Source organism: Triplophysa dalaica, chromosome 2 (assembly GCF_015846415.1).
Source record: "Triplophysa dalaica isolate WHDGS20190420 chromosome 2, ASM1584641v1, whole genome shotgun sequence".
Lineage (NCBI taxonomy): Eukaryota > Metazoa > Chordata > Actinopteri > Cypriniformes > Nemacheilidae > Triplophysa > Triplophysa dalaica.
The window spans coordinates 11,940,410-11,967,349 of record NC_079543.1 but is presented as its reverse complement, the minus strand read 5'-3'; the positions used below and the strand labels follow the sequence as shown (position 1 = coordinate 11,967,349).

The 26,940-nt window shown below is 39.6% G+C and overlaps 1 protein-coding gene across 2 annotated transcripts; it reads left to right on the top strand.

The window, feature by feature from the left end:
- Positions 1–133: 133 nt before the first annotated feature.
- Positions 134–25,185, top strand: fam193a (family with sequence similarity 193 member A). 2 transcript variants are annotated; one of them, XM_056730907.1, is made up of 23 exons: positions 134–434; positions 7,419–7,487; positions 7,741–7,971; positions 10,780–10,949; positions 11,064–11,231; positions 11,321–11,552; positions 12,730–12,854; positions 12,938–13,085; positions 13,542–13,616; positions 13,722–13,799; positions 15,673–15,791; positions 18,541–18,780; positions 19,287–19,419; positions 19,503–19,646; positions 19,930–20,196; positions 20,567–20,780; positions 20,915–21,139; positions 21,331–21,613; positions 22,073–22,256; positions 22,603–22,833; positions 22,914–23,724; positions 23,814–23,895; positions 23,970–25,185. In XM_056730907.1, the coding sequence occupies exons 1-23, from the start codon at positions 291–293 to the stop codon at positions 24,061–24,063; spliced, it is 4,467 nt and encodes a 1,488-aa protein (XP_056586885.1). In that variant the 5' UTR covers positions 134–290; the 3' UTR covers positions 24,064–25,185. The 2 variants fall into 2 exon arrangements, with proteins under 2 accessions (XP_056586885.1, XP_056586876.1); XM_056730898.1 differs by having other exon boundaries at positions 7,741–8,019.
- The last annotated feature ends 1,755 nt before the right edge of the window (positions 25,186–26,940 follow it).

The window sequence follows — 26,940 nt, the reverse complement described above, 5'->3', positions numbered from 1 at the left end:
AACAGTCGTAACGTGAATACGTGGATGTCCCTTATAAAACACTATTTCCCATAAACCCTTAGCGTGCCGTACGCTATTGCGTCATGGCGTAACGCCATTGGACAATTCCTGTTGAGTCGGCCATATTGGAATTTCAAGTCTGCTTTACTACTAGTAATTCGACAGGCTCTTAGAATATATTTAAAATTCAGCTAAATTTCACCTGTACCAGCAGCGTCAGAGCCTGGCATTGCACCCGAGACCCCTCTGTTTGTGGACGGGACGCTGTCTGTGTATTTCGTGGGATAAAAATGAGTCCTACAGACGCCAAACGCGGAGCAAAGCGCAGGAAGAATAAGCGGGGCGGCGGCGTAGGGAAGGCCGGAGCACCGCCAACACCCTCTAGCAGCGTAGCTCACGGAGACCCTGGCACTATCCCCAGCCTTAACGGAGAGGTGAGTACGGGCTGGGGCATACGCGGCTGTTGATGGTGCATCGGACCTCAACTATGGTGCAGTTTAATCCTCATCTCGTGATGTTTGGGCCTTATAATGGCACCTGTAACGTTAGTTGATATCACGTTTACACGCAGGCTGAACATTAAGTTACTGGTGTAAAGCTTGAATTGTAAATAATTCGTCATGTGACCACGGGAAAAGAAGTGCGGAAACATGTGTAAAGCTCGTTAAGAGTGATTTCAACCTTCATAACAGTCTGAGTCTAGAGTTTGTGGTTGTGTCACTCGCGGTAATGTCAAGCTAACTTGTCAAATGAAGTCCAGTGCTAGTTGACACAGTTATATTGTGTGTTACGTTCACAATATTTAAATCAATAAATTAATGTCATGCAAAATGTAGTTTGAGGCTTAATCTAAAGCTTTTTATACTCCACCGTTCACCGTATGTTTCCATGTTGATAGACTGACCCGATGCTAAACAGCCCATCTTGTGTTTTGGTATTGACGATTTGTTGCATTGCTAAGTGGCGAAATAAACAATTAGACTTATAAGTCTATAAGAATATAACCACTTTCTATTTAAAACCATTTAGTTGGGTAATTGGTATAAACTGAGTGTAATAATTGCTCATATGCACTCTAGCATTGGTTTCAAGTAGGAAGTAGATGTGTCAACAAACCCCTTAAATAGATCTGTCATTGGTTTAGAAATGGGTCTTGTGCAGAGTCTGGGCTCTAGACATCACAATGGTGATCTGATTTACAATTGTCTAGTGTGTTGTCAATATAAAAACCGCCTTCAACCCAACAACGTCATGATAAACAATCACAGGAATATACACACATACTTGCCTAATGTTATCAGATGCTTTTGGTTGTTGCAGTTGTCTGTTTATGTAGTTCACTTGATTGTTTGTTAAAGCACTGAAAGTGTCAGGGAATGAGCAGACCACTCGGGTCCAGTGTGCGGGCTTTGTCAGACACTTATTGGTTCTGGAAAAAGGCCTCTGTTTCCAAGGAGACCACATCTGTAACTTAACAAGATTATCAGTCTGTGTTGACGGAGGAGTCCGCTTCATGACTGGACTGAATCATGGCCTTCACACAAAGTGAATTGAACAAACCTGGGTTAATGCAGTTTCAGTATCCAGAGTACCCAACATTTTGTGTATAAATGGAAGTTGTCTAGTTGAATTCAAAGCTAACTGTCAGAAAAACACGTTTGGAGAAGAGTGTGACAGCTGTTTGTATAATTATTATTTTGCCATGCTTTTGGAGTACATAAAAAGCTTGTTGTCCATCAGACATGTTGACTTGAATTGACAGTCTGATTGAAGGAACGTTCAGGTGAAGCTGCTGTAATCTACTGTACAGAGATTGTTGCCGGAGGTTTCATTCTCGGACAGGTATTGTGTTAAATTAAGCACGATAAAAAGTACACAAGACATCTCATTCCTAATATAATTGTCTAGCTGTTTTTAAACCAAAATGTTTTATTTCTGTGCCACAAGAAAAGGCTTTTCAAATTTCGAATTGGCTTTATGAACAGTCCCCCATTTGTCATGGGTAGGGCTGCAACAAGCGATTAATTTGATAGTCGATTAATCGAATGATTATTATAATGACTAATCGGCTATTGCTTAAATTGCTAATCGGTATGTTTTTAATGATTATTCAGCTTTTGCAACTAGTTAAAACATTGAGTTATACATAATTTACGTAATGAATAAAATCAATTCAGATTTTGAAATTTGTTTTAATGAACACGAACCAACTGGTTACTCTCTTTAAGTTTGCTGATTCTATCCAACTCGAATCACACAAATACTCTCTGCAGACGTTTAAATACAAATAAATAAATTAGGTACATTACAGACCTTTTTTTTTTAATGTAAACGAATCTCTTGACAGAAGCATTAAGCAGCATTTCTGTGACAACAGTTCAGTTTAACTCTTTCCCCACCAGCCTTTAAAAAAAATAAGGCTGGTGTTTTTTTGTTTTCAATTTGGTAAATCTTTCCCACACTTTACTTGTTCGCATTCGTTTGTACACCGCCATAATTCTCGCTGTGTGTCCTTCTACTGCGATAGCATTCGGGAAGGCTGCATTACACTCTAGCGCTACAGTGCCGTAGCGGTCAAATTCTGATATTGCAGGCCCTTAAATTAAGTCACGTACTCAAACAACTACTCGACAACCAGAATATTTGTCGAAATTTTTTATGTCGACAATGTCAACTAATCGTTTCAGCCCTAGTCATGGGTCCAGAATGAAGATATTCCCACCTCACACTCCCCCATTGGTGGTCAGTGGGTTAGCAGGTGTGCTCAAACAAACATTGTTTAGCAAAGATACACCACATTGGTTACACTATGGAATATAATTAATCAAATGGCTTTTTATAGTTTCTCTCCACGCTTCAGCCATAAAAGTTCAGTTAAAAATAAAACCGTGGAGACAAAAAGCCATCATCTCCCCCCCCCCTCGATCGTGACCGCTGAGGTGAATACGTCATATTAGCAACGGCATTATGTTACGTGCAAGCAAGTCAATTTACAGCTTCATGTTAAACATTTCCATATTTGCACACAGATTTTTTTTCAGGCTTTAAGTTTAAGATGTATATATATTTTTTTAAATGAAAAGGTTCGGGGGCCGGAGAAGTGCCACAGACAGAAAGGCCATCTTACTCATGTAGCTAAGAAAAGAGGCTGGCGTATGCATAAAGAGGACATCCATCAGAACTCGAATCGGTTTGATTAAATTTGACCATCTGTAGTAATAGTTCAAGGTTTATGTAAAATATAACAAGTAAAATAATTAGTAAATAAAGTCAGATTATGTAAGGTTGTGTTGTTTTATGTTGTCGCTATGCTCGTGTTTGGATAGACCTTATGAGTGCATGTGCGTAAAATGTTTGTATACTTTAGGCACCTCTGAGGATAGTTGGGGTCTCCAGTCCCAGGCACTGTTATTCTGGGGGTCGAGGGCTGCCCCCAAATAGTCAACTAAACGTTAGTCAATGTGAAGGAGGCTTGGTCGAATACGTTTTCATTGGTCGATTAGTTGCACAAAAAAAACCCTCACGTGACGTCACGCAGTCAGTATGCACGTTAAAACTTCACGGCGCTTCACAGCTTGGTCAGTATATGACATCAAAAGAAACAACGTGAGATCAACAGCAACAGTGCCTATGTTAATAAATATGAAGGGACGCCATTTGGTGCTGCGCGATGACCACAAAAGCACTGAAGATACGACTCGCAGAGAAATTGACAAGAGAAGGGAATTGAAGAGAAATCTCGCAACCAGCATTTTATATACAAGCCACAGTATTAGACCCACATTTTAAGAGCTTGTCATTCCTTGCAACGAGAAGAAGCATGTTCGACAGTGTTGGATGGATTGCAGAAAGTTTATCCACAGAAGCTGCCCAATATAGGGATCATGACAGCAGTCTACAGAGGAGGGTGAGCCCGTACCAGAAAAAAATCAGGCTGAGATATCCATGCTGATGGCCATTTATGACGAGGAGCATACAGAAGAGAATAATGAAATAAAGATGTACTTGGCGGCCAAAACAGAGGTTGATTCGGGACCGTTGACATGGTGGCAATAAAATAAAGAACGATATCCAAAGCTTCCTAAAGCAGCTAAGCGCCTGCACTGTATCCCCTCCACATCCACACCATCAGAGCAAAACTTTTCAAAGGCCGGCTTCATTTTGAATTAAGAATCAGTCAAGAATCTCACTTCTTCCCAACAATGTGGACAAGCTGTTTCTGACGCGTAATGTAAAAAAAGCTTAATTTCCCCTTTTTGTAGTGTTTCTGTTTGCTATCTGTTTTTTATTTATTTGATTTTACATAATATAGAGGTTGTTTTTACTCTTTTTGGAAACTTCAGACTCATTTTTCTATTCGTTGTTTATGGTCAAGACTCATCCGTCTGCTTTATATGGCAGTTTGCGGTGATATTATTCCATTTGATGTATTTGTTTTGTTTAAATTATTTGCTCCACATTTAGTTTAAAATGTATTTGTTCTAAACCATTTAAGCAAAGAACTCAAAGGCTTTTAATTGTTTGCGTTGTTTTGTACAAAAGTGTATTTGTTTGTAGCCTGCCCTGTTCTTTTTTATTCTAAGGTTTGGCATTTGCTGCGTTTATTCGTTCATTCGTTTTCGTTAATTTCCCTCTTCAATATAATTTTTAAGTTTTATGTTTTTTCTTTTTATTTATTTTGTTTGCTTTGCACAAAGTTGTTTATGACTTTCCATTCGACTGATTTTTCTTTTGTATTATTTCCTATATTGTACTTTTTACACTTTTTCTACTTAATATTTTATTTTGTACTAGAGAATTATTAAAGAGTTGCCATTTGCGATATGTTTATTTAATTGTTTTATTTATTTATTTTTCCCTTTAAAAAAGGAAAAAAAATCAGTTTGTTTTAATCAAAAGGCTTTTTAATGTTTATGGTTATTTTGTTGGCAAGTTCATTTGGCATGTTACTGATAATATAGTTTGTATTATGGTTAATAAATTTGTTAAATGTACAAGTAGTCTCCTTGCTGTTTTTCAAACACATGATAATTATAACTTTTTCCGGTGTTGCTGTCTGTCTTAAAACGGTTTATTATTATGATTTAGCATTTCTCTGTTATATGGTAGTGTTAAAAAAACATATTTTCTCAGCCGGTAAAGTTAGAATATTCTTTTTCCTGGTATATATACACGCAAGTAATTATGATAATATCATAAATGTTCAATTATTCGACTAATTGCTGAAATGAAGGACTACTAATCGACTATGGAAAATCTTAAGTCGGGGGCAGCCCTAATTTTTTACAAGTACTCACGCATGTGCGACCCGCAAATTTGGAATTTATTGTAGTTTTTATTTCATGTGGAAAGACGAGAAGAAATGCCAGCCTGCCACCACAAAGTGAGCGCACTACGAGTTGCTGTTTACTGTCACTGATTTCTTAAACCTGCGGACGAACAAATTGATATAGGAGATGTTAAAAAAGAAACTTTCTGCGGAGGATTTAAGGAAACATAATTTATGTGTGGAATACTTGAGAGACATCACTGAATCATTTCAATTCTGTTCACAGCAAAAAACGAACGACAGGCGAGTGTTTTATTTGACGTTACGGGTTGTGAACATGAGTAAAAGTGTTCTTAATACACTATAAGATCATTGTTTGAACATAACACGAAGCCCTCGATTTTGCTTTAATGTGTAACACTGTAAACAATTAAATTACATACTTTTGAAGAAGCACAATTTCTGTTGGTTCAAATGAATTCAGATTACAGTCTCTCTATTTAGCACCAATCAATAACGAAGCTGCTCTGTAGACATTGCCTCTTCTTAAATAAGCAGAACCAAATCTGCTTTCATTAACTTATTTTTCAGTATCAGTAATACAGTTATTTTGAGGAAATGTGAATAAATGCATTTCTGATTGATTTAAGTTGTCCCCCAAAAATTTTTGATTGCGCTCCTAAAAATTTCAGTCAGGGGCTACAGTGCTCTCAATAAAAAAAGTTAGTCTGGAGCCCTTGTACACCCATCCCATTTTTAGCGATGGCAGGTTTTTGGAAATACTTCGGATTTGATCAACTCTATGGTAAGAAGGAGCTTGACAAGACTATGCAATATGAAAGGTTTGTAAAGCGAAGATGAAGTATTTTGAGAACATTAAAGGTAAAGACTCACATCGAACGGCCTCATTCCAGAAAAATTGAATAAAATCTAAACATATATCACATCGAATTTTGAGGAAGAATCGTTACAAAAAATCGATCCGTGACACCAAGAATCAGTATAAATCGAATCCTGAGGTAACAAAAGATTCCGATCCCTAGTGCTCGTAATATAGCAACATATTGTCGAGAAAGGGCAAAAAGCATATAGCCGCTCTTTAATGTAGATTTACTGTATTGAGATTTTGTATGATGATGTTACGTTTATAAATTAGAATGGTGGCATCCCTTTGTTAAATACAGTATAATGTAACAAAAAAGCCAGTAGAAGAAAAACAGATAAGTGCTTACACTAACACGACGTGATGACGTCACAAATATGCTCATTAGTTTGTGTCGTCACCAGCACGTACGTGCATAAATGTGTGCTCGTGCTGTAGTTCCTTCCAATCCCAGACTCCAGCAGCTGATGTTTTTCCGGAAATAATCGTACAGCTGTATCTATCTTTTATAATGTGATCAAACTAAACACTCTTCGAAGAATAGTTTGCAATACTACTGTATAGGTACTGAAGATAAATATGAGATTGGCAGTAGTACCTGATAAATACCAGATCTTTAAATTTTACAATTAATAATTTCCTTAAATGTATGCTTGTATGTTTTAGTTTAAAAAAAAAAATGAATATGCACAGTACACAGACATGTAAACACAAACCTTTATTCTGGATGGGATTAATCGCAATAAATCATTTTTACACCCCTATTAGTCAAAAAAATAAATATGCACAATTCACAGATATACATTATGTAAACACAATTTTTTAATATGGATGGGATTAATCGCGAATAATTGTTGAACAGCCCTAAAGCCTGCATAACACTTTTGACTTAGAATTACCATGGCTATAGTATTTCCCTCTTCCTCTCGTTAAATGAATTAATCATGGATGCTTTTGCATGCTGCAAATTTCACTGACCCCGAAAATTAATGCAATTTAAATTTACCTGCATGCATTATCCTGGATGCATAATCCTTCAACAGAAATATTAGCTGTACCTGTGGTTTGCTACTGTAAAGCGTTTGTTTTAGGTCAGCCTCCTCACAGTGAACTCTATGCCGCACGTTGCTGCAAAGCGCATTTACTTGCAATCTGGCAGCTATAGTAAATTTAGTTGTATTGTTTGAGTTCTGAGCTGGAGAGGTCTACAACATTCTTTCTGCAATTCCCAGGGACGAGTTGATTTTATGACATTTTTTCCCTCAGGTTCCATTGAACGGCGCACCACAGTTTTCAGAAGGGCCTGTAAATGCTGATTTCTCAGGAGTCCTTCAGGTAAACAGGCAAATCAACTCTGAAGTATTCTGACACATTTGCATATCCTCTGTATGGCAGCACAGCTGTGATTTTCTGAAAGACTGCTCTGCTGAATGTCAAGTCTGTTTTGAAGCGTTTCACTCTGTGTTATTTAAAGTGTTATTTATTGAATTGTTCTTGATGGATATTAATGCAATCTGAGAATATTTCAACAAGCGTTTCACCTCGCAAGCTCTAAGCATTGGCCTGTTTCTTTTTCTTGCCTGTCTAGACTCCGTTCACTTTCGGTGTGAACCAGAGAGCACCCTACACCACAGGTGACCGTTGTCTGCTATGTCGCAGCGAACGCAAGGACGCCCAGGACGTGGGAGGATCACAGAATGGACCGACCCAATCGCCCAAATCTTCCAACGCCCTTCAGCTGCCTCTGTATGTCTGCTCCGACTGCAAGCGAACCGTGGAGAAGGACGACCGCCAGCCACCCCTTGACCAGTCTCTGTTGGTACGTCCCTTAAGCCTCCAACACCGGCATGTTTCTCCTCTGCCTCCGGTTAGTAGAATTAGACAAATAATGATTGTGAATTGCCATAATAAAGTCTGGGTTGTGTTGGATGAGTCACAGGAGTCTAATTTGTTAAAGTGTGATCGTCAGTCAGGTACAATATCTAGGGGTTATGTTTTTCTGCCAGTAGGAACAGTTGATTTAAAAAAAAAAAAGTGTTTTCTCTGTACCCGTGTACCCGTACAGCTGTGAGACAACTGACAGCTTGTATTAATGGATTAGAAATCATTTAATTTTCACAGCACTTTGATTGCAGATGGAATCTGGCAGATGCACATCTTTTTCTCTTTGAGAGTTTTTATTTAATGGCAATTACCACGTGCTTAAGTTTTGGATGTGATATTGGGACTTATGTTCCAGACTATTCAAGAATTCTCGCACCTTGAACACATATAACAACGGTTTATTAGGAAGCTGTATGATAATGTCAAAATATTCCCTTTTTTTCCTTTTCAGTGACTGTTACACATGAATGTTTCTTGTTGACAGCTTGTACAATAATTTACCTTAGAAAGTAAAATTGTGTAGTTGAATCATGACACGGTCTTGTTTTGTTTACATTCCCAGTGATGTATATGTATGTGATGGGAATGATGTAAATTGAGAATTGAACGTGGGTAGGACCATTGCTTAGGATACAACTCTCATGATAAACACCAAACTTTAATATAATAATTCTGATGTTTAATTAATTAACATTTAGCACTTTTAATCACAAGTCGGTTCCCTGTTGAGGTGGACTTGCACTATTTTATAATTTAATAAGGATTTTGTTACCTCATGGTTCTTTTTCCACACTGTAGGGTGTATATGGAAAATGTTGCATGTATAGAAGGTGGAAAATACATCTTTTCAAACGGTGAAGTTAATTTAAAATGGCAAGAGAGGGGCTATTCCCATTACACCGAGCTTAAAGGGATTGGTCACCCAAAGAGGAACATTCTTTCATTATTTGCACACCACATTTTCATTTCAAACCTGTATGACTGTTGGTCACAAAAAACTTTTGGTCCCCATTGACGTGCATTGGTTTTGTCTCTTTGAAGTAGACCGTCAGTTTTTGGTTACCGACATTCTTCAAAATATGTTACCGACATTCAACAACCGTTTTTTCTTTACACTTAGTCTTTACACTGGATTATTTTACATTGTACAATATTTTTGTTTAATCAATTCAAAGTATTCTGGCAATTTTATTTAAAGCAACACTAGAGAACTTTTGCTTATGGTTCCCCCAAGTGGTTGATGAGCGCAATTGTCTGTTACAGTGTTTCCCACAGGAGTTTGACAGACTTGTGAGGCTGGTGACGTCACAAACTAAGTAGCATATTTGTGATGTTGTTTTAGTGTTAGCACTTATCTGTTTTTCTTCTACCCTCTTATCTGTTACATTTTAGGCCTGCTTTATTTTACAACGGGATGCCACCAACAGTCACTTTAACCGCTGCTAAAATCCTGATTTATAAACACAACATCATCAGACAAAATCAAAATACAGTACATCTACACTAAAGAGTGCCCATATGCTGTTTGCCCTTTTTTCGACAATGTGTTGCTGTATTACGAACGCTTCTTTGATTTTAAATGCAAGTGACAGTTAAATACGACATGCCGAAGGCTCGCGCACACACATGGAGCTCATTGGAAGAGAGTGCATGCGAACATGGAAGAGGAGGTGAACGAAGCAATATTTCGCTCAATGACTGTGCGCTTCGCTCAGTCGCTCACGGACCAAGCAAATGCTCCTCTCTTATTACGCTCACCGGTAAACCAAATCCCACTCAGATCCAGCTCTGACATAAAATGTGTCTAGCAAGCCTAATTGTTTTCAGTTTATAATAAACTTCAGTTTAAGTAGAAGGCTGAAAACGAGCAGTTATGTTACAGCCTAATATAACTGTATAATAATAAAGATACAGATATACAGATAAAGTATATTTGACATTCTTTACTTTATTTCCGTAAACATATAGCTGAATATATAAAAAATATTTGCTCAAATGATGAAATGCACTATGAACACCTTTATTATTACTGAGGTTAATAAAAGAAACAGGCTCTAAAGAAAAATACACCAAAACAAGGGGAAAAGCAGTCTTAAAACATCAAACCTCAATCGTTACAGCATTTTAAAATGTACTTTTAGAAACTTGGACAAAGAAACTGCGTCTTAGAAGGCTGCATGCGTCCTCCGGCGATCACATATGTCGGCCGAGACCGGAGGTTTATTCAGGTTTTATGTCAGTAAAGCAACTGGTACATTGGGTAAGTGACACAATGTCTTAGTAAGAGAAATAAACTTAAATGTCATAATGTTTTTTTTAACAGTAATGAGCCTATTTCAAGCCCGCGAAGAGCCGCAAATGGACGATGCATTTGTAGTTATAGCTGTTGTGCTATAATTCAGGGTCATGTGGTGTACATAGGACAATAATCCAGCAAAAAAGTAAATCACCAAGAGGACAGAGCGAGCGGCTGAGCCCTCTCTGCTCCGCAAGAAATATTAACACTTCGCTCACACGCTCTGACTCGCACCAAACAAGTCAGGAAGGAGAGAAGAACATTTGTCTAGTTAAGAGTTGTCCAACCATTCAAATAATTTTTGAGGGATTATTTTAAGGTCGAAAAACTCCCTCGTGTTGCTCTAAGTGAATGAGTATTGTTGTTTAAAGGAAGCAGCAAAAGAAGTCAGTTTATGAGATATCAAGTTTTTATATTTAACTGTACCACATTATCATTCTTCTTCAGAATCAGGACTTCTTATTGCACATGCCGATGGGTAACGGAGGTTTGTATCAGGAGCCGCTGGGGTCTGGCGGGAGACTTGCTGTCGGAGCTCCTTCACTACCTGCACCAGATCTCAGTTCTCCCCTCAACACAGACACAGTGTGCAGCTGTGAGGCCTGTTATGAGCGGAGGTGAGTCATCCATCAGACATCATGTTTTCAGCTCACACAACCATGACATGTTCTATCCTGATTCAGAGATTTGAGGTTTTTCTCAAACTGTAATGGTGTCATTTCATTGGTCAGGGAGATCACGGCTGAGTCCGAGCGGGAGTCACAACAGCTTCAGAATCACTGGTCTGAAGTGAGATACCTGGTCAGGTGCATTTACCGTCAAACTGGAACTCCACTGGCTGATGATCAGGATCAGCCGCTGGACCGGGACAAAGAGAGCATGAAGGAGCTTGTGGACAGGTATCGTTTAGTAACAGGCAGACTCCAAATAAACAAAGCAACAAGGTGTTGGAAGATAAATGAATTTGCTGTGCTTGGACATTATTCAGGCTTTGCGAGAAGGATCCGTACCAGCTGTACCAGCGTCTGGAGCAGCAAGCGAGAGAGTACGTGTTAGAGATGAAGGTGCGGTTACTGAAGCATCTGTCCGCGGGCTCCAAGGCGACTATGGCCGTGGCTCAGGGTCCTCCGCAGGCCTACCAGTTCATCTCGCTGCTGCTCGAGGAGTACAACGCTCTCTGCCAGGCTGCCCGCACCATCAGCAGCTTCCTGCTCACCCTGGTATGTTTATTAAACCACTTCGATGATGTTCCCGGTGATGCCAGTTTTCAAACATTAGTTACTGTGTAATGTTGCTGAAAGAGCATAAATGATATCTGCAAAATCATGAAGCTCAAAGTTCAATGCCAAGCGAGATATTGTCTTTAACAGAATTCGCTTTTCAAGGACTACAGAGAATGGCTGGAATAGGACTACAGCCCATTATTTCCCGGTTTAATGATGTCACAATTCCGAGTTTTGAATAACCTCTGCCCAAAGGAATACGCCAAAAAAGGGGTGAGGCCTTCCTTAGAGAAGAGGAAGAGCCGCTGCAGTAGTGTTTGGTTATCAGAGATTGTAAACATTTAACTTAGCTACGCGCTTAATTACTTAAACTTTTCTACAGCTGGTAATAAGAATTCAGCTACACACATTCTAAGATAACCAACGGTCATATAACAGCTTTCATGACTTTAACATCGCCTGTAAAAGCTGTTCTGTGTAATACACTGATATTGTGTGTGTGTGCGCATACCTCTAAAACACTTCTATGAAACGCCCTTTGAAGTAGTCCTTGCAAATGTCTTGTAGTCAATCTGATTGTTTTTTTATCCAACTTAGGTCCAATATAAAACAGCAAATTTAACGGTTCTTTTATTAGTGTTAATTAATATAACCGGTCTGACGCCAATCGCTCCGGTGTCATTTCCCCTGGCCATAGTAGGAAAAGAATCACGATCTCTAACACAGATTGATGTTTGCACATGCACTAGCAGACCTCCATTATACTTCGATTTATCCACATGTTTTTAACTGAGGAATTGAAGTTGATGCCGTTGTCACTGTTTGTGGTTAAAAGCCGAAGCTTATGAATACACTCGCACTGAGTGGGGACCAACCAATCATTTCAAAATATTAAAATCCATTGTTAAACACCCAATAAACATAATCAAAGCTTCGAAAACAGCCAAAGAACAGCACCTTTAATAAATATGTCACCATCACATTGAGACATTGATATTACTTTGAGTCATTTAGCAGACACTTTTATCCAAAGCGACTTACAAATGAGGTAAACAATATATGCAACTGGAACAACATAAGGACAAGAAAAAGCATAGGTGCAGTAAAACTGGTCTCATATCTACCACAGAAAACCTTGTCCTTGTAAATGACCTTCGCTGCTCTTCTTACGCAGGAGAACGAGCATCTGCAGAAGTTCCAAGTAACATGGGAGCTCCACAATAAGCACCTTTTTGAGAACCTGGTGTTCTCTGAACCCATTCTGCACAACAGTCTACCTGCTCTAGTGGCCCAGCTCAGGTACAATCTTCTTTGATTCACAAAACTCCAATTTCAATATCTTAAATACGGTGGTTCCATGATTGTGTTTTCTTTTTTATCAGGCATGGCACCACATCCCATGATTCATACAGTGAAGATATGTACCGTACTCTTCTGGAGAGATACCGCCAGCTGGACCAGGAGATGAGTGAAGTCGCTCTAGAATGGCTGGAGTGTGAAAAAAGGATTGACGACTATGTGGATGAGCAGGCATGTTTCTTTCAGATAGTTTCTGATCATCTTTGTAAACTTAGATTCATTAAATGTTTTTTTTGGGAGAATCTATTAACAGAAATGCAATATAATATACATAACTATGTCTTCATAGGTGTATAAAGACCTTACATAATGAAGCGTTATGTTTTTATCATCTTAGAATGAGCTATTTCAATCTACATGCACCGCAGGACCTCTTGCATGGAATTCACCATGTTGTTTCTAAATTAGCCATAAACTGCTCTACAGAGCGTGGTTTGTGAATACTTTATATCCTTTGGGGGCCTTAGTGCTTCGATATTGAGAGTGGAGTGAGCTGTTGGTTGCAATTCATAACCTCACTGCTAGATGCCGCTAAAAGCTCCTCATTGATTCTTTAATGTTAACCTAGCCTTATTGTAAGTCTTTGGAGTCTCTGAAGGCTTGCGTCTAATAGCTATTTGTTTACAGTTGCTTTTCAAGGTCGAAGGTCAGAATCTCACAAATCAAAGGACAGAACCGCACAAGTCTTTAATTAATAGAAATGTAAGTCACATCACAATTTATTCTGTCATATTTTTTCGTGTTTATCAGTGGGTTGTTCCTTGAGGAGATTTTTTTTGTACTAAATAACTTTCTCCACCATTCCAGATGTCTTTAAGAACAAAGCAGCGGATGCTCAAAGAAGATGCAGAGATCTTTAAACAGAAAAGATTTTTTGAAGAGCAGGTAATCATTTCTCCAGAAATTTCACCCCAACGCCCGATTCACTCATACTCCATGTGCGGTGCGTAGAGCAACACGTATGCATTACGGATCCGTCATGTGCCATTGTGCTTTCACACATACTACGTGTGTAGCGTGCTAGCGGTCCGCGTCTTCTGTTTGATTCAGTCAACAATGGGTATTTCCCAGTGTTTGGATGATTAATTGAAACGTACGTTTAAAAAAAGTTATTTTCATCATAGTGATTTCTCTGTTTTATCTTTAGTGTGAGTGGTTGATAGATATATATAACAGCATCCATCGTAAACGTCCATGGTGTATACAGATTAAAACACATGACTTTGAATTAAGTGTAGGACAACACAGAAATAATATGATAAACCTTTTTAGGACTAAACACAATAGCTGAAAAGAACATACTATTTAAATGATTTTTTTATAGTGTTGATGTTTGGATGGTACTTCAAAACACTTGATGCTTACGTGAGGTTATATTAGCCTAGCCTATCAAAAGAGTTTCTAAATAACTTATCATCCATTCCAGTGGCCAAAGAAACTGGCTCCCATGCCTTTTCTTTAGCATTCAGGTATTTATAAAAACTGTCCTAGTGGTAATAAATCACTTTGTATTTTATTTTCAACCTCAATAATTAGACGAGTGTCATCCATCGCGCTGCTGTCTTGTACTTTCTGGACCACCTGCTTGTCACTATCTGCATAGAAGCACCTTCCCCATGCAATATAAACACTGTAGAATATTTGTACTACACAACATTTTAATCAGATTCCTGGTTAGGAGGAAGTTATAAACTAATAACATAAATAAAATGGTAAAAAAATAAGATTTTTATTTATTTACATGCATTTATGGTGAAATAACTGCATCTTTGTGTCGATTTGTGATCATTTTGAGCATGACATGTGTGCTATCGCTTTAAATCAGTCTGTGCTATACAGCAAAAATAGACTTGATACGTAAATGATCGCTGCACTGACGCACAGCATCTGCAACGGACGGACCGCATACGCACTGCACAGGGGGAATGTGTGAAACAGGCGGAAGGTCTAAATAAGAACATGAATAAGGATAAAAGGTTAAATTGCCTTACCATTTCAATCAACAATAAAAGTTTTTAATGAACTGTCAAAAACAATAATTTAATATTTAGTGTTTCTGATCAACAAGAATATAGTTCATGAACCATTTCTTTAAAGCTATAATTTATTAACGTTTACTTTTATTTATTTGTTTTTCTATCAGCTCATTGTTATGTTGAATGATGACTAAAAGTTTCTCCAAAGGGCATGTCACATGCGTAGGAACTTTCCTCTTTCTCTAGCCTTATATACCTGTTCACAATTATTCTAAGGGCCCAGTTTCACAGACAAGGTTTAGATTTAGCCAGGACTATGCCTTAGTTGAATGAGGATATTTGCTTTAGATGAAACATTACCTATGTGTTTCTTTACACAAAACAATGGCACTGAGATATTTTACAATATTTTAGGGCAAGTTACTTTCAATTGAGACCGCTCAAACATTCATTTAAGACTGGGACTAGCCTTAAGCCTGGTCTGTTTTAAGGTCAGAGCCATTGTCTAGTGGTTGGCTACAGCTTTTATGTAGTGCAATTAGTAAAACAGGGTCCCATCAAGGTCAAGGGTTCTGTTTCCACGGCATGGACATACTTGTAAAATGTATAGCTTAAATGCACTGGCATTCCTGGATGAAGAATCTGGCAAATGTGTTTGTTTGGTCAATAAAAATGTTAGCTCGCATTGAGCTTTGGAGCTCATGCTGTGAATTTGGCTTTGGTTTAGAATTCAAATTGCATTCTGCTAAAATTTACATTCTTTTTTACGTTTAATATTGCAGTTCTTATCAAATAGTAAGAAGTCTCTGGGTGGCGACAATAAGTTCACAGACACAGTGAAACAGATGTTGTCCTCCAGGCTGAGCATTCCAGACTGTCCCAACTGCAACTATCGACGGAGGTACATTTACTTTTTTTTTTTTAAAGGCCCCCTAATCCAGCCCTTTTACACAATGTATTATAAATCCTAGGAGTCCACAAATGTGTCTGTGAAGTTTCAGCTCGAAATACACTACAGATATGTTATTATACTGTGCCCTACATGTCCATTTTTGCCTGAGGTGTGTGTCTCTTTAAATGTAATATAAGCGGCTGGTCTCTGCCCCCTATCCAGCAGAAAACACTGGGCTTTGTGAGCCGGTGCTTCCAGTAACAACAAAACTGAAGAAAATGGCCATTAAGCGAATGAGATGATTGCTGTTTCGGTGAGAAGGTTCCGAGCCTGGCAGTTTCTTCTGAATTGGAGTACTCTCCCCATAACTGGGGAGAACGCCAAGATAGCATTTGTGCACAGAGGCAGATTAGAGAGACAGGCTTCATAGTCAACGTGAAGATACATATTTAAAAACTACAATATTCATTTTTTCGCTAGAAATGAAATCAAAAGTTATTGAAAGTGAAAATTGAACTTGCATTTATACAAAACTATGCTCCAACGGGCGTTTCGGAAACCATTTTTCTTTTTTCGAGATTGAGCCTGCTCAACCAATCACGTTCCTCACATGTTTTTATGGAAACGACAGGTCTCTGTCTTGGTAAACTTTGAGAAAGGTCCTTGACAGGACAATTTTTCAGAAAAGTTGAACTGAAGATGCTCTGGGCTGCAGAAAAAGACGCTGCCGTTGGTGTTTTAAAAAAGTGCTCAGGACTTTTTTTGAAAACACGGTTTACTCCATAGAATTATATTTTAAAACAGACGCTTGCAGCTTCAAAAAAGAGGTGTGAACACAGACAGCTTTGTCTATTTGTAGTGGTTCTCTCTTGAGCTGATAAGGTAGATGCTGAGATTGCTGATACTGAACCAGCCGGATGGATTATCTTCTCATGCAAGTCTTGAAATTTGTTAATTAAATACCATTCATAAAGCACAGTGATCCTCCTTCCGTTGACGTTATTCTCCTCCATCCACCACTTACAAGTAACTTTAAGCTGCTGTTTGGTTATGAATGTGCAATTTCTGCCACTCCTTGAATGGAAAAGATGCAGAGAGACAGTTTTCCCTACCATCACCTTTGGGGGGCGCCCCGCCCCTCCAATGGCATCCCCGCCTCCCCTCGAAGGACATGTTCATTTTATTTTCCATATAGCGCCAGATCGTAAGAGAAGTAATTTACGGTTACCTTTCCTATAGTATATGTATATACCATGTTTTTTATCAAACAAATTAAATAGCATTATATTATTTATCTTATTTACACGATGGGATGTCATTTCTGTCTCTACATGATTGTGTGTTTACAATTCTCCTCTGAACTCGTATTGAGTTCTGCCCCAATCCGTGCACATGCACAGACACGTGTGCACACATACTCAGGTAAGCACCCTCCCACTAGTGGACAGAGAGCGCGTGTTGCATCAACCACCTGAAAAGCAGATACAAATATTTAAGTTTTTAAACATTCCCATGGTGGTGAAAATGGCAACCTTCGCTCTCCTGCTCCGAGTCTAAGTACCGAATCTTAGTATAGTTCTGTAGTTTAAATTGAGCAGCCCGTGTACATGACAGAGCTATACACATCACGCGCACTCAGGAACATTTATTTTGATTATATTTTGTGCTATATCTTTATTAAGGGACAAACATGCTTCATTTGAACCCTTTCTGCTCCGTGAGTGCTGCTTCTCCCCCCAAAGATGCGTTGCATACCTGCAGGTATCTTTCTTTTATTATTAAAATTGACCACTAGGAAATTTTCTCGGATACCAGGCCTCCTATGTTTCATATATACTGTGGGTATCAGAATATAAAATGAATGGCCTGATAAAACCTCAGATGTTTTTATATACATATTCGACTGGGCTCAATTGATTAAATATTAATATTTATAAAAAAGTATTGGACATGCGCCACAAAGAAAGAGACCGCACCCCTAGACCTCCCAAAAGCCATAAACCTAGGGGAAACACTCCACTTACTTAAAGTAAAGGTTTATCCAAAATGACGATCGTCGCTTTCGCTCTCTGAAGGAAACAAGTCTTTGAACACCGCACCACTGTGCGCACCTGTGTGTGTATGTGAACACGGGACACGGGGGTCTAATTAAGTGACAGATGCATGCATTGCAGATCTAGAAACAAGGCCTCAAACAACGTTATCGCTGTGTTGTTATAAGAAGTGTAAAAAGATTTTCAGTTCATTTTGAAACGATGGCGAAACAAATTAGACTGTGGTGGGCCATCATAGTCTAATGCCTTGTTTATACACGCCCCTAGCTCCGTGGGTTTTCCTGAATGGGCGAGGTGTTTATGAGTAATGAATGGGAAGCATGCAACACTTACGATCACGATCTGTTGAAAGGAAATAATTGGATGATACCAACTTTACATCATAGGGTTACATTTCCCCCAGCATTGTTATCTTTCAAAAGATGGACGGCCTTCAGATTTTTCTGTAGCTCAGAAAAAAATATCTGTCAATGACACGACAATTTTCGGTTAATACTACCTCTGTTATTGAGTATTTCAAAAAAATGAATGGGTGGATTTTAATCATTCTAGGGTGGTTCTGTACACACACTCCTAAAACACAGATATGTTCAAACAACATTTAAAAGAGCATTTTCTGGATTAGGGGGCTTTTAAGTAATTCTGTTTTAAAAGCATACACCGCTGTTGCATTCATAATTGTAATCGATTGTTTTTATTTCTAGATGCACCTGTGACGACTGCAGCCTATCTCACATCCTCACCTGTGGCATCATGGATGCTCCAATGGCAGATGACCTACATTTAAAGCTGCCTCTACAGGCAGAGCCTCCCTGCGACTACCTGTCAGTTCACCCTCCCAGCATGTCATCGGGCAGCTCGGGGTCCGGATCAGCCCCAGGCTCGCCCATTACCATTCAACAGCATCCTCGCCTCATCCTGCCGCGGGATGGCATTACCACATTGTGAGTTACAACAATTTTATGTTTCTCAATGTGATGGTTGACCGACTACCCTTTAAAGTCCTTGCTTTGGGACAGTTTAAAACTGTTTTAAATTGTAATGTAGCATTAAAGTTGTAATGGAATTTTTACGTTTTAATGTTTACAGTTAGATTCAACCCATTATTATTTGTGTTTACTTTGATCCTGTGTGACTTCCTTTTACAAGAAACATTTTATACTTTGTCAAGGGTTTTCACAAGGACAGTGTTGCAACATACAGTTAGGACTTATGTTTAATATGAATAAAGTAGTATAGCAGTATGCAAGCAGAAACTGAAAATGGGTCAGATAAAGTAAGAACCAGTCATTATTATAATATTTCTGTCTTTATGATTTGAATGACTTCATCTTGTACTTTCCTGCTGACCTCATTCAGTTTCTGTTTTTCAATAACAGTGTCATTAATCTGGCTTAGTCATTCAATTTCTTTTGTTTACTTGCTTCCGCCTTTTCTACTCCTGTGTTAGTGATGATGAAGTTCCTCCGTTGTCTGCCATCTATCCTCTAAGTGGGTATGAGGACCCTGCGGTGATGGCCAGCATTAATGGCATTCACAGCCAACTTGGTGGGGGGGAGGAGAGCATGACCCTTAAAGACAAAGTAAGTGCCAGGATGTACAGAATATTTAAATAAGGCTTTAAATATGACTACATTTGGAATGTAAGACTCTCTTATTCTCCCAGTCACCACGAGGTAGCAGTAGCAGTAGCAGTTCATCAGAAGGTGATGAGGAGGAGGGGGAAGGTGGTGGGGAACCCCTAGGCCAGAAGGGGACACTTTCGGGTGGAAAGAATGACTATCCTCCTCCATCATATCCTCACACACAGGTAAAGGGCCAGTGCTGGACTTTTAATGCTGCCTTTTAAAGTCAGAAGTGGGAATGTTTTAGAGTCACACGACCTGTCATATGAAATGACATACACAGTCGTGACATTATCAATTGTTAGCTCGCTACCTCTTTAACAAGAACAGTAAGAACATTTCGTTGATTTACCACCAATTCTTGAAATTGTTGTATATTATATTTTTATAAAAAAATGTGTATGTATATTATTACCTATACATCAGATTAGCATTCTGTCACTCATAATATTATGTTACCTTTATTAGATGGAGCAGATTCATCATCCATGCGAGTGTCACATGTGTAATCAGGGCTCTGGGGATGGTATCCCATCCGGCCTAGGCTCCAACTGTCTGCCTACCAGCAGGCTGCATGCAGGGGGTCACCAGTTCTTCTCCGACAAGACGGCAACCCACCCCTCCCTCCACCTGTACCCCCACATCCACGGTCATCTCCCATTACACAACCTCTCCCACCTGCCCAGGCCACTGCTGCCCACCCTTTACTCCCCCCCTCCGCTTACACACAGCAAGGTTAGACACAAGCACAAAAACACTGAACATTCTCAGTCTTCCCAACTTTCACTCTGTGTTTGGTTATAATATATATAAAAATCCTCTATAATAAAGGTGTTTGATGACTATTGTGCCACAAGGTGGCGGTGTGTATTAAATTCTTACAAAAGGGCACAGGTGCAATAATTTCACTTCCTACTGGGCATGTCCCTTTTCACACCACTGACTGCACCAACTGCACTACACCGAGTCGATATCTTATGCTATTATATAATTCCAACATCAGCATTGTCCATTTTTAGATTCTGGATTTTATGGGTGAAATCTTTTAGATGGACTTACCTTGATGTAATGAAATGATTTTCCCTTTTCTCCATGACTTCTCTAGACGCTCCATTCCACCCCCACATCCAATCACACGGGCGGAAAGCAGCAAGGGTTCAATCCCACCTTACCCGAGCACGTCTACCAGAGCTGCTTCAGTACAACGGGGGACTGGAACGGCTCTTTGCCATGTCCCTCGCTCAAGCTAGAGAACCTCTGGGACACGCACATGATGAAGAACTGGAACCCATCTGTGCTGCTGCAAGAGCCTTTACCTGGTCAGTTGTAGAGCTCAACTGTAAACTTCCTGTTGTCCCTCTCCCACTTTAAGCTAAATCTTATCTATGTCAACCAGCTTGATAATGTTTACCTTGTTGACATGTTTACATCAGTAACGTTCTTTTCGGTATAGGTGATATGCTGGGCCCTCCCCTTCCTGACGTTCCCCTTCTCTCCCCTTGTCTGGACCCCACTGTCAACCCTCACCATACCCCAGATGGCAAAGAGAAGAAGAATAGCGCTAAGAAGAAGTGTCTCTTCAACTACCAAGATGCCTTCATGGAGGCCAGTGAAGGAGTGATGGCCACTTCCTCTGCTGTCTCCTCTGTGTCCAGTACCACCACCACTGTCCAGTCAAGTAATGATCACATGAACAACGTTCATATTTAATACCTCGTTTAAGTAGTTCTCCTTTTTTAAGAAATGTTAGGTATTTCTTGACAATCTTTTGTATTCTTCGTTCTATTATAGTAGTTGTATTGATCTGGATACCATTTTATTGTTTTACTATCTTGTATCTGTTTAATTTGTTCTCTTTGTTTTCTTTAGATGATGTTTTCCATAATTTAGGTAAAGAGGACCATAGACATCCCAATCCTGTTGCTCCTAGAAATAGCCCTACCAGTCTGGCACCTCTCCCCCCTCTCAGCGGAACCTCACATCCCTCGTCCCCCTGCACACACCTGCCCAGTATAGGCACCCAATCCTTCCCAAAGACTGTAACTCAGACTCCAGCTTTCATGGATGTCCATCCAGGTCTCTGCCTATCAGCTAGTGATCAGCCAACGTCTCCGGGGGAGGGTCTGATCAGTGGTCCAAATAGTGTGTGCAGGTCAGTCCAACATTTCTTTTTATTTTCATACACATATGTAGTTTGAGGTCTGGTTTGAGGTTATCCTTGCAAAGGCCATATTAGGCCAGCATGAATTTTGGGTTGGTGCTGGTTTTGTGGCGATCTCTTTGAGACACCACCCTGACCACTCTTTTTATAGCAAAGCTTAAACTCCCCGTGAAGTGGAAGTTGCGATCGTTTTTACTTCTGTATTTTGACACATTTCTGAGTGAAATGGAATTTTGAATGAGAAAAATAATGGGCATGGCTGTTGTCTTTCTGATTTGATTAGAAGTATTAAATCAGCCGTTGTATTCTAAAATGGAACATAAAACATTTTAATGTACCTCTTTGAGGTTGTAAGTGGAAAATGTCCACCTTGTTGACTTGAATGGACGTAGCAGCATAATTATAACAAGATTAATAAACAAGATAAACATACTAAACCATTTTTTTTAGTGATCCTGATTGTGAGGGTCATCGCTGCGAAGGTAACGGAGGCTACGAGCAGCCGTATGAAGGAGAGGAGAGCCCAGATGAGGACAGCAGCTCGGAACATAGCTCGTCCACCTCAACCTCCACCAATCAGAAAGAGGGAAAGTACTGTGACTGCTGCTACTGTGAATTCTTTGGTCATGGAGGGGTATGAAAATGATCTCACTACACTTTTGACAAACTGCTAAATAAAAGTGTTCCCAAAATCTGTTTTCTATTACTATTTGTAAAGCAAAACTGCATAAACACTTCCTGTACCCAGTTCTATTCTTTTACCTATCAAGCCTTCAGGCAGGATAGTGTGTTGTACATTGACATATCAGGATCTTATTATTTCCTGTCTGCAAACCAGTTTTTCATGCACCAGTGCTTATGTAAATCAGCCCTTGAAATACACGCGAAACCAGTTTGTGCTACCAGTAACTGTAATTGACGTGTAATAACCCAAAGATCTTCCCAAAGCTTATCTTGCTTTTGTTGTTTGTGATGCAAAGCCCCCCGCTGCACCCACCAGTAGGAACTATGCAGAGATGCGTGAGAAGTTGCGACTCCGGCTGACTAAGCGAAAAGAGGAACAGCCCAAGAAAGAAGAACCCCTGCCGGAGCCGGATGATGTAGAGGACCATCGCAAGGTGGAGGACCTGCTCCAGTTCATCAACAGCGCAGATAACAAACAACCCAGCAGCTCCAAAGCAGCAAAACGTGCCCGCCACAAACAAAAGAAGGTAAACTTGTTTGTCCAAATTTTAGCATTATTCTCTGTAAATTGTGAAGCGGACTGACCTGATGGTGTGTTTGAGTGCAGCTGGAGGAGAAAGCTCGTCTAGAGGCCGAGGCTCGGGAATTGGAGGTACAGCAGCAGCTTTTGAAGGAGCAGAGGAGGCGGCAGGAGGAGGAGGCAGCGCTAAAGCAAGAGCTCCTCCGTTTACAGGAAATGCAGCAGTTGCGTGCATCCAAGAAGAAGAAAAAGGACAATAAAACCAAGGAGGTAACAAAGCCTGAGAATCCTTCTTTTGTTCCAACAACCAACAACCCTCAACCTCTTCGGCAGACAGCACAGAGCGTTCTGGAAAAGAACATGCGAAACGGCAAAACTCAGCTACTTCACAGTCTCATCCGTCTTAGTCCTCATATAGAACCCCAGTCCCCCATCAGTGCTAAGAACGGCCCTTCCCAGCATCCAAGCCCAAAGATCTGTAAAGAGAGGCCTTCGGAGTCTCCAATACTCCAGAATGGCACCTCGCCCCACCTAGACCCCACCCTTATCAAGTCCAAATCCAAACAACAGACAATCTGCCCAAAAGCCAACTGTGAGGCCACCAAGAGGCCAGCAGAGACCTGCAAGACTCCAGAGCCTCCGAAAGCCAGCTCTGACACCAAAGCAAAGCAAAGAGCTTCAGAGGAGTCAGTTACCGAACTCAAGAGGGAAGAGAGGAGTCATGGGAAAAAGCGGCAGAATGGAGGGAAGGATGAGAGGTGCTCTCCTGTTATTGAGTCTCTTGCTTTAGAACCTCCTCAGCAGAATGGCAAAGTCCAAAACAACGAGTCCCCTCAGCCTAAAGGCAAAGCCAAGAAGAATAAAAAGAAAAAAGCAGACAAGATTAACAACTCGATAGGTGAGAGTTGTGAAATGCAGCTTTATCTGTCTGAATGATGAAAAGAGCACATTGAACATGAAGTCAAACGTTTTGTTTGTGTTCTACAGATGATGTGTTTCTGCCCAAAGACATTGATTTAGACAGCGTGGACATGGACGAGACTGAACGTGAAGTTGAATATTTCAAAAGGTGCGATACGTTGATGTTTGGTGTAATGTTTGGTGATGTTTAAGAAGTTATTTAACTTGTTTTACCTTTCACAGGTTCTGCTTAGACTCTGCACGACAGACGAGACAGAGGCTGTCCATCAACTGGTCCAATTTTAGCTTGAAGAAGGCCACATTTGCTGCCCACTAATGGGTCCTCCTATCAACAGACAATGGTGGAAAATGATAAGCGTTCGTCTTGCTTCTTTCTTTCATGTTTCTACAGGCTGACCCCAGTGCTGCTATGCTTCAACCGCTACTCCGGTCTACATTATACATGCCGCCTTGCCTTTTCCGCATCGTCGTGGGTTTCACAAAGAACCCAAATGGGCTTATTCCTGCAGTACATCTGGAGACAAAACAAAAGAGCAATTCAAAAACCAACCACAAAATGAATCGCTACTCTGAGTTTTCCCTTTGTTTTTCTTTTTAAAGCGTGTGTGCTTTGTCAGTGAGTGGGCCGTTTGTTTTAGGTCTGTATCATGTTCTGGGCTTTCTGATGCCTTCACAGTTGTCAAGATGCTGTATGTACATGAGAATGAAAGCGCTTCAGACGACATGCTTAAAGAAAAAAAATTGATGAATTATCAAAAAAAGATCTTTCTACTCAAATCAACTGTGACTTTGCTCACCCGGCACTGCACTTCGTCACAGCTTCGTCAAGACAATTACGACTGGACAGCATTCACTCCCGTCATCGGGAGGATGGCTAATACTTGACAACATTCACAGATGTTTCTCAGTTCAACCGTGTTCTTTTTCCTGTTTTTTTCCAACTTGTATCGAGCTTCTATCAGAATACGTTCAGAATGAAATTGAAAAGAACAATACTCACGCTGTTATAGAGTGTATATTGTATTAACACTGAAGCCAGACTGGCTACTTTTTAACATATTGTTAAGTAATATTAAAATCTTGTCTTTCTTTTTGAAAGATGGAATACAGTAGAATGGCAGGAAATTTGAGTCTGTTGCCTTTCTTTGCTATAAACGTGGGGATGTCTCACGGGGCTGGTCCCCCGGATATTAGGTCAACGCACCTAACCTCAGTCAATAAAGGGGAAGTACAAAATCAATAGCAAATCGATGTAGAAGGGGCTCCCTGACGCCTCACATTTGCATGACTTGGTGCATTGACATGGGACCGTCCCCATCGTTCTGGAAAGAACAGATTCGGGTAAAACACCACATTGCAGTTTATATTCAATATTTATGGTTTTACGATGACTGCTGGTTATTAGTTATGCAATCATTAAAGTAATCAATACATTTCAGGTTGACTTGAAATAACCTGTTTGTTTTTGTGACCTTATTGCATGGGTGCGGTAGGTATGAGCCAGATATCAAGTGGTTGCACATCAGGAAGAAGTAGGTGTTTTGCTCTGTACATAGTCCAAATGTGCAAATTGGTGCAGATAAAATCAATGTTAAGTGCGTGGATTTTATTAATAACAACAGACCAAACCCTTGACAGAAATGGCTGTAAAAGCAGCATTGACTCCTACGTAACCATCATAACTTTCATAGGCCAGAGTTACATGTGCATGGTAGTGGTTGGGTCAAAGATATGGAGAAACGCAACCACTAGATAAAATGACCGTGTGAATTTCCTGTGCAAGTTCACCCAATATTTGGGTTTGTCTATTTCTTTGAGTAATCAAAAAGTATGTATTTATATGTAATATAAAGGTTTAAGACAAGTGTATGCTTACTCCACCTCTCAACTGATGTCATAAAGTTAACTTATTTTTAGCCCCTCCCCCAACTTTTCTGAAAATCCTCCGATTCGTGTAGTCGCAACTTCAATGGATTAAGTTAGACAACTAAATATGAAAAAACGTGTAACGTAAATTTGACAAGTAGCAACTTTCCTCTTTACAATGTATAAGGTCTTATACTAATGTTCAATGGTAGCATGTATTTAACATGAGAAAGACATCCTTTTTGCCCCAATTATTTATATTGTGCCCTTAACATGAGCTGTGTCAAGTGATAGCAAATCCGTGGTTTTGAGTTTTAGCTCCTGTTTTTTCTTTACTTTGGTATTAACCTTAATGTAATAGTATCACCATTTCAGAAAAGTTTCTCTTCAGAGGTTAATATGACGTGTGAAACAACCCCTGTGACACAGTTTTGAAGTACTGATCATTTTCAAATCGAGGTGGCCTTGTCGGACTCCGCCTCTTTTCAATTTGAATCCTAGTTTGGCAATTTTGGAACGTTATGGAAATGAGAAAGCACTCGATTAACTCTTGATTCTAGGAAATGGGTAAACTTTACTCAATCCAATCTGAAGAATTTACGTAAGTAAACTTAGTAAACATAAAGCATTGGAATCACATTTTTAAATGAGAGTTAGTGCAAATATCTAATCTTAGAAACTATTTGACAGACTAAAAGACTCCCACAGAAAGGGAACTTTTGTCACTATCCGTCATCATCGAATTTTGTTTTATGTAGAAGGGCTTTTTTTTCACTTCCTGCCAAAAAAAAATTTCGCTGTGGTGGCACGCCTACCTTCTTTTTAACATGTAACAAAGAAACATACAAGAGAACTCTGCAGTGTCTTCTTGTAAGGTCTTGTTTAAAAAAAAAAAAGAGGTTAAACTGTACATGTTTTCGCTTATTTTTACTGGTTTATAAAGATAAACGAACCAGTATCACTATGATTGTCATTGTGGCATCCTGCTAGTGACAAAAAAATGGCCTGTTTTTTTCATCTTTTTAACAAGAACCACAGCCATTTGTTAACGTAGGTGTTTTTTTTACTAAACTTTAATAAAAAAACAAAGATTTAACTTCAATTTGAGAATTTTCTTTAAAGGCAGTCCCTGTAATAATTAGAAAAAAATTGATTATTAATTTAAAAGAAAAATGTATGTGTGTTCGTCTGGGAAATAAGAGAGTGAGCCATTGACGGGAGTTTTGGTGAATCTCCTGGTAATGCTTTCGTAAGTACTAGAGTCTGCCCACGTAAAGTCAACCATGATGCAATGCTGGAGTTGCCTAATTTGTGTAAAATCTTTTTA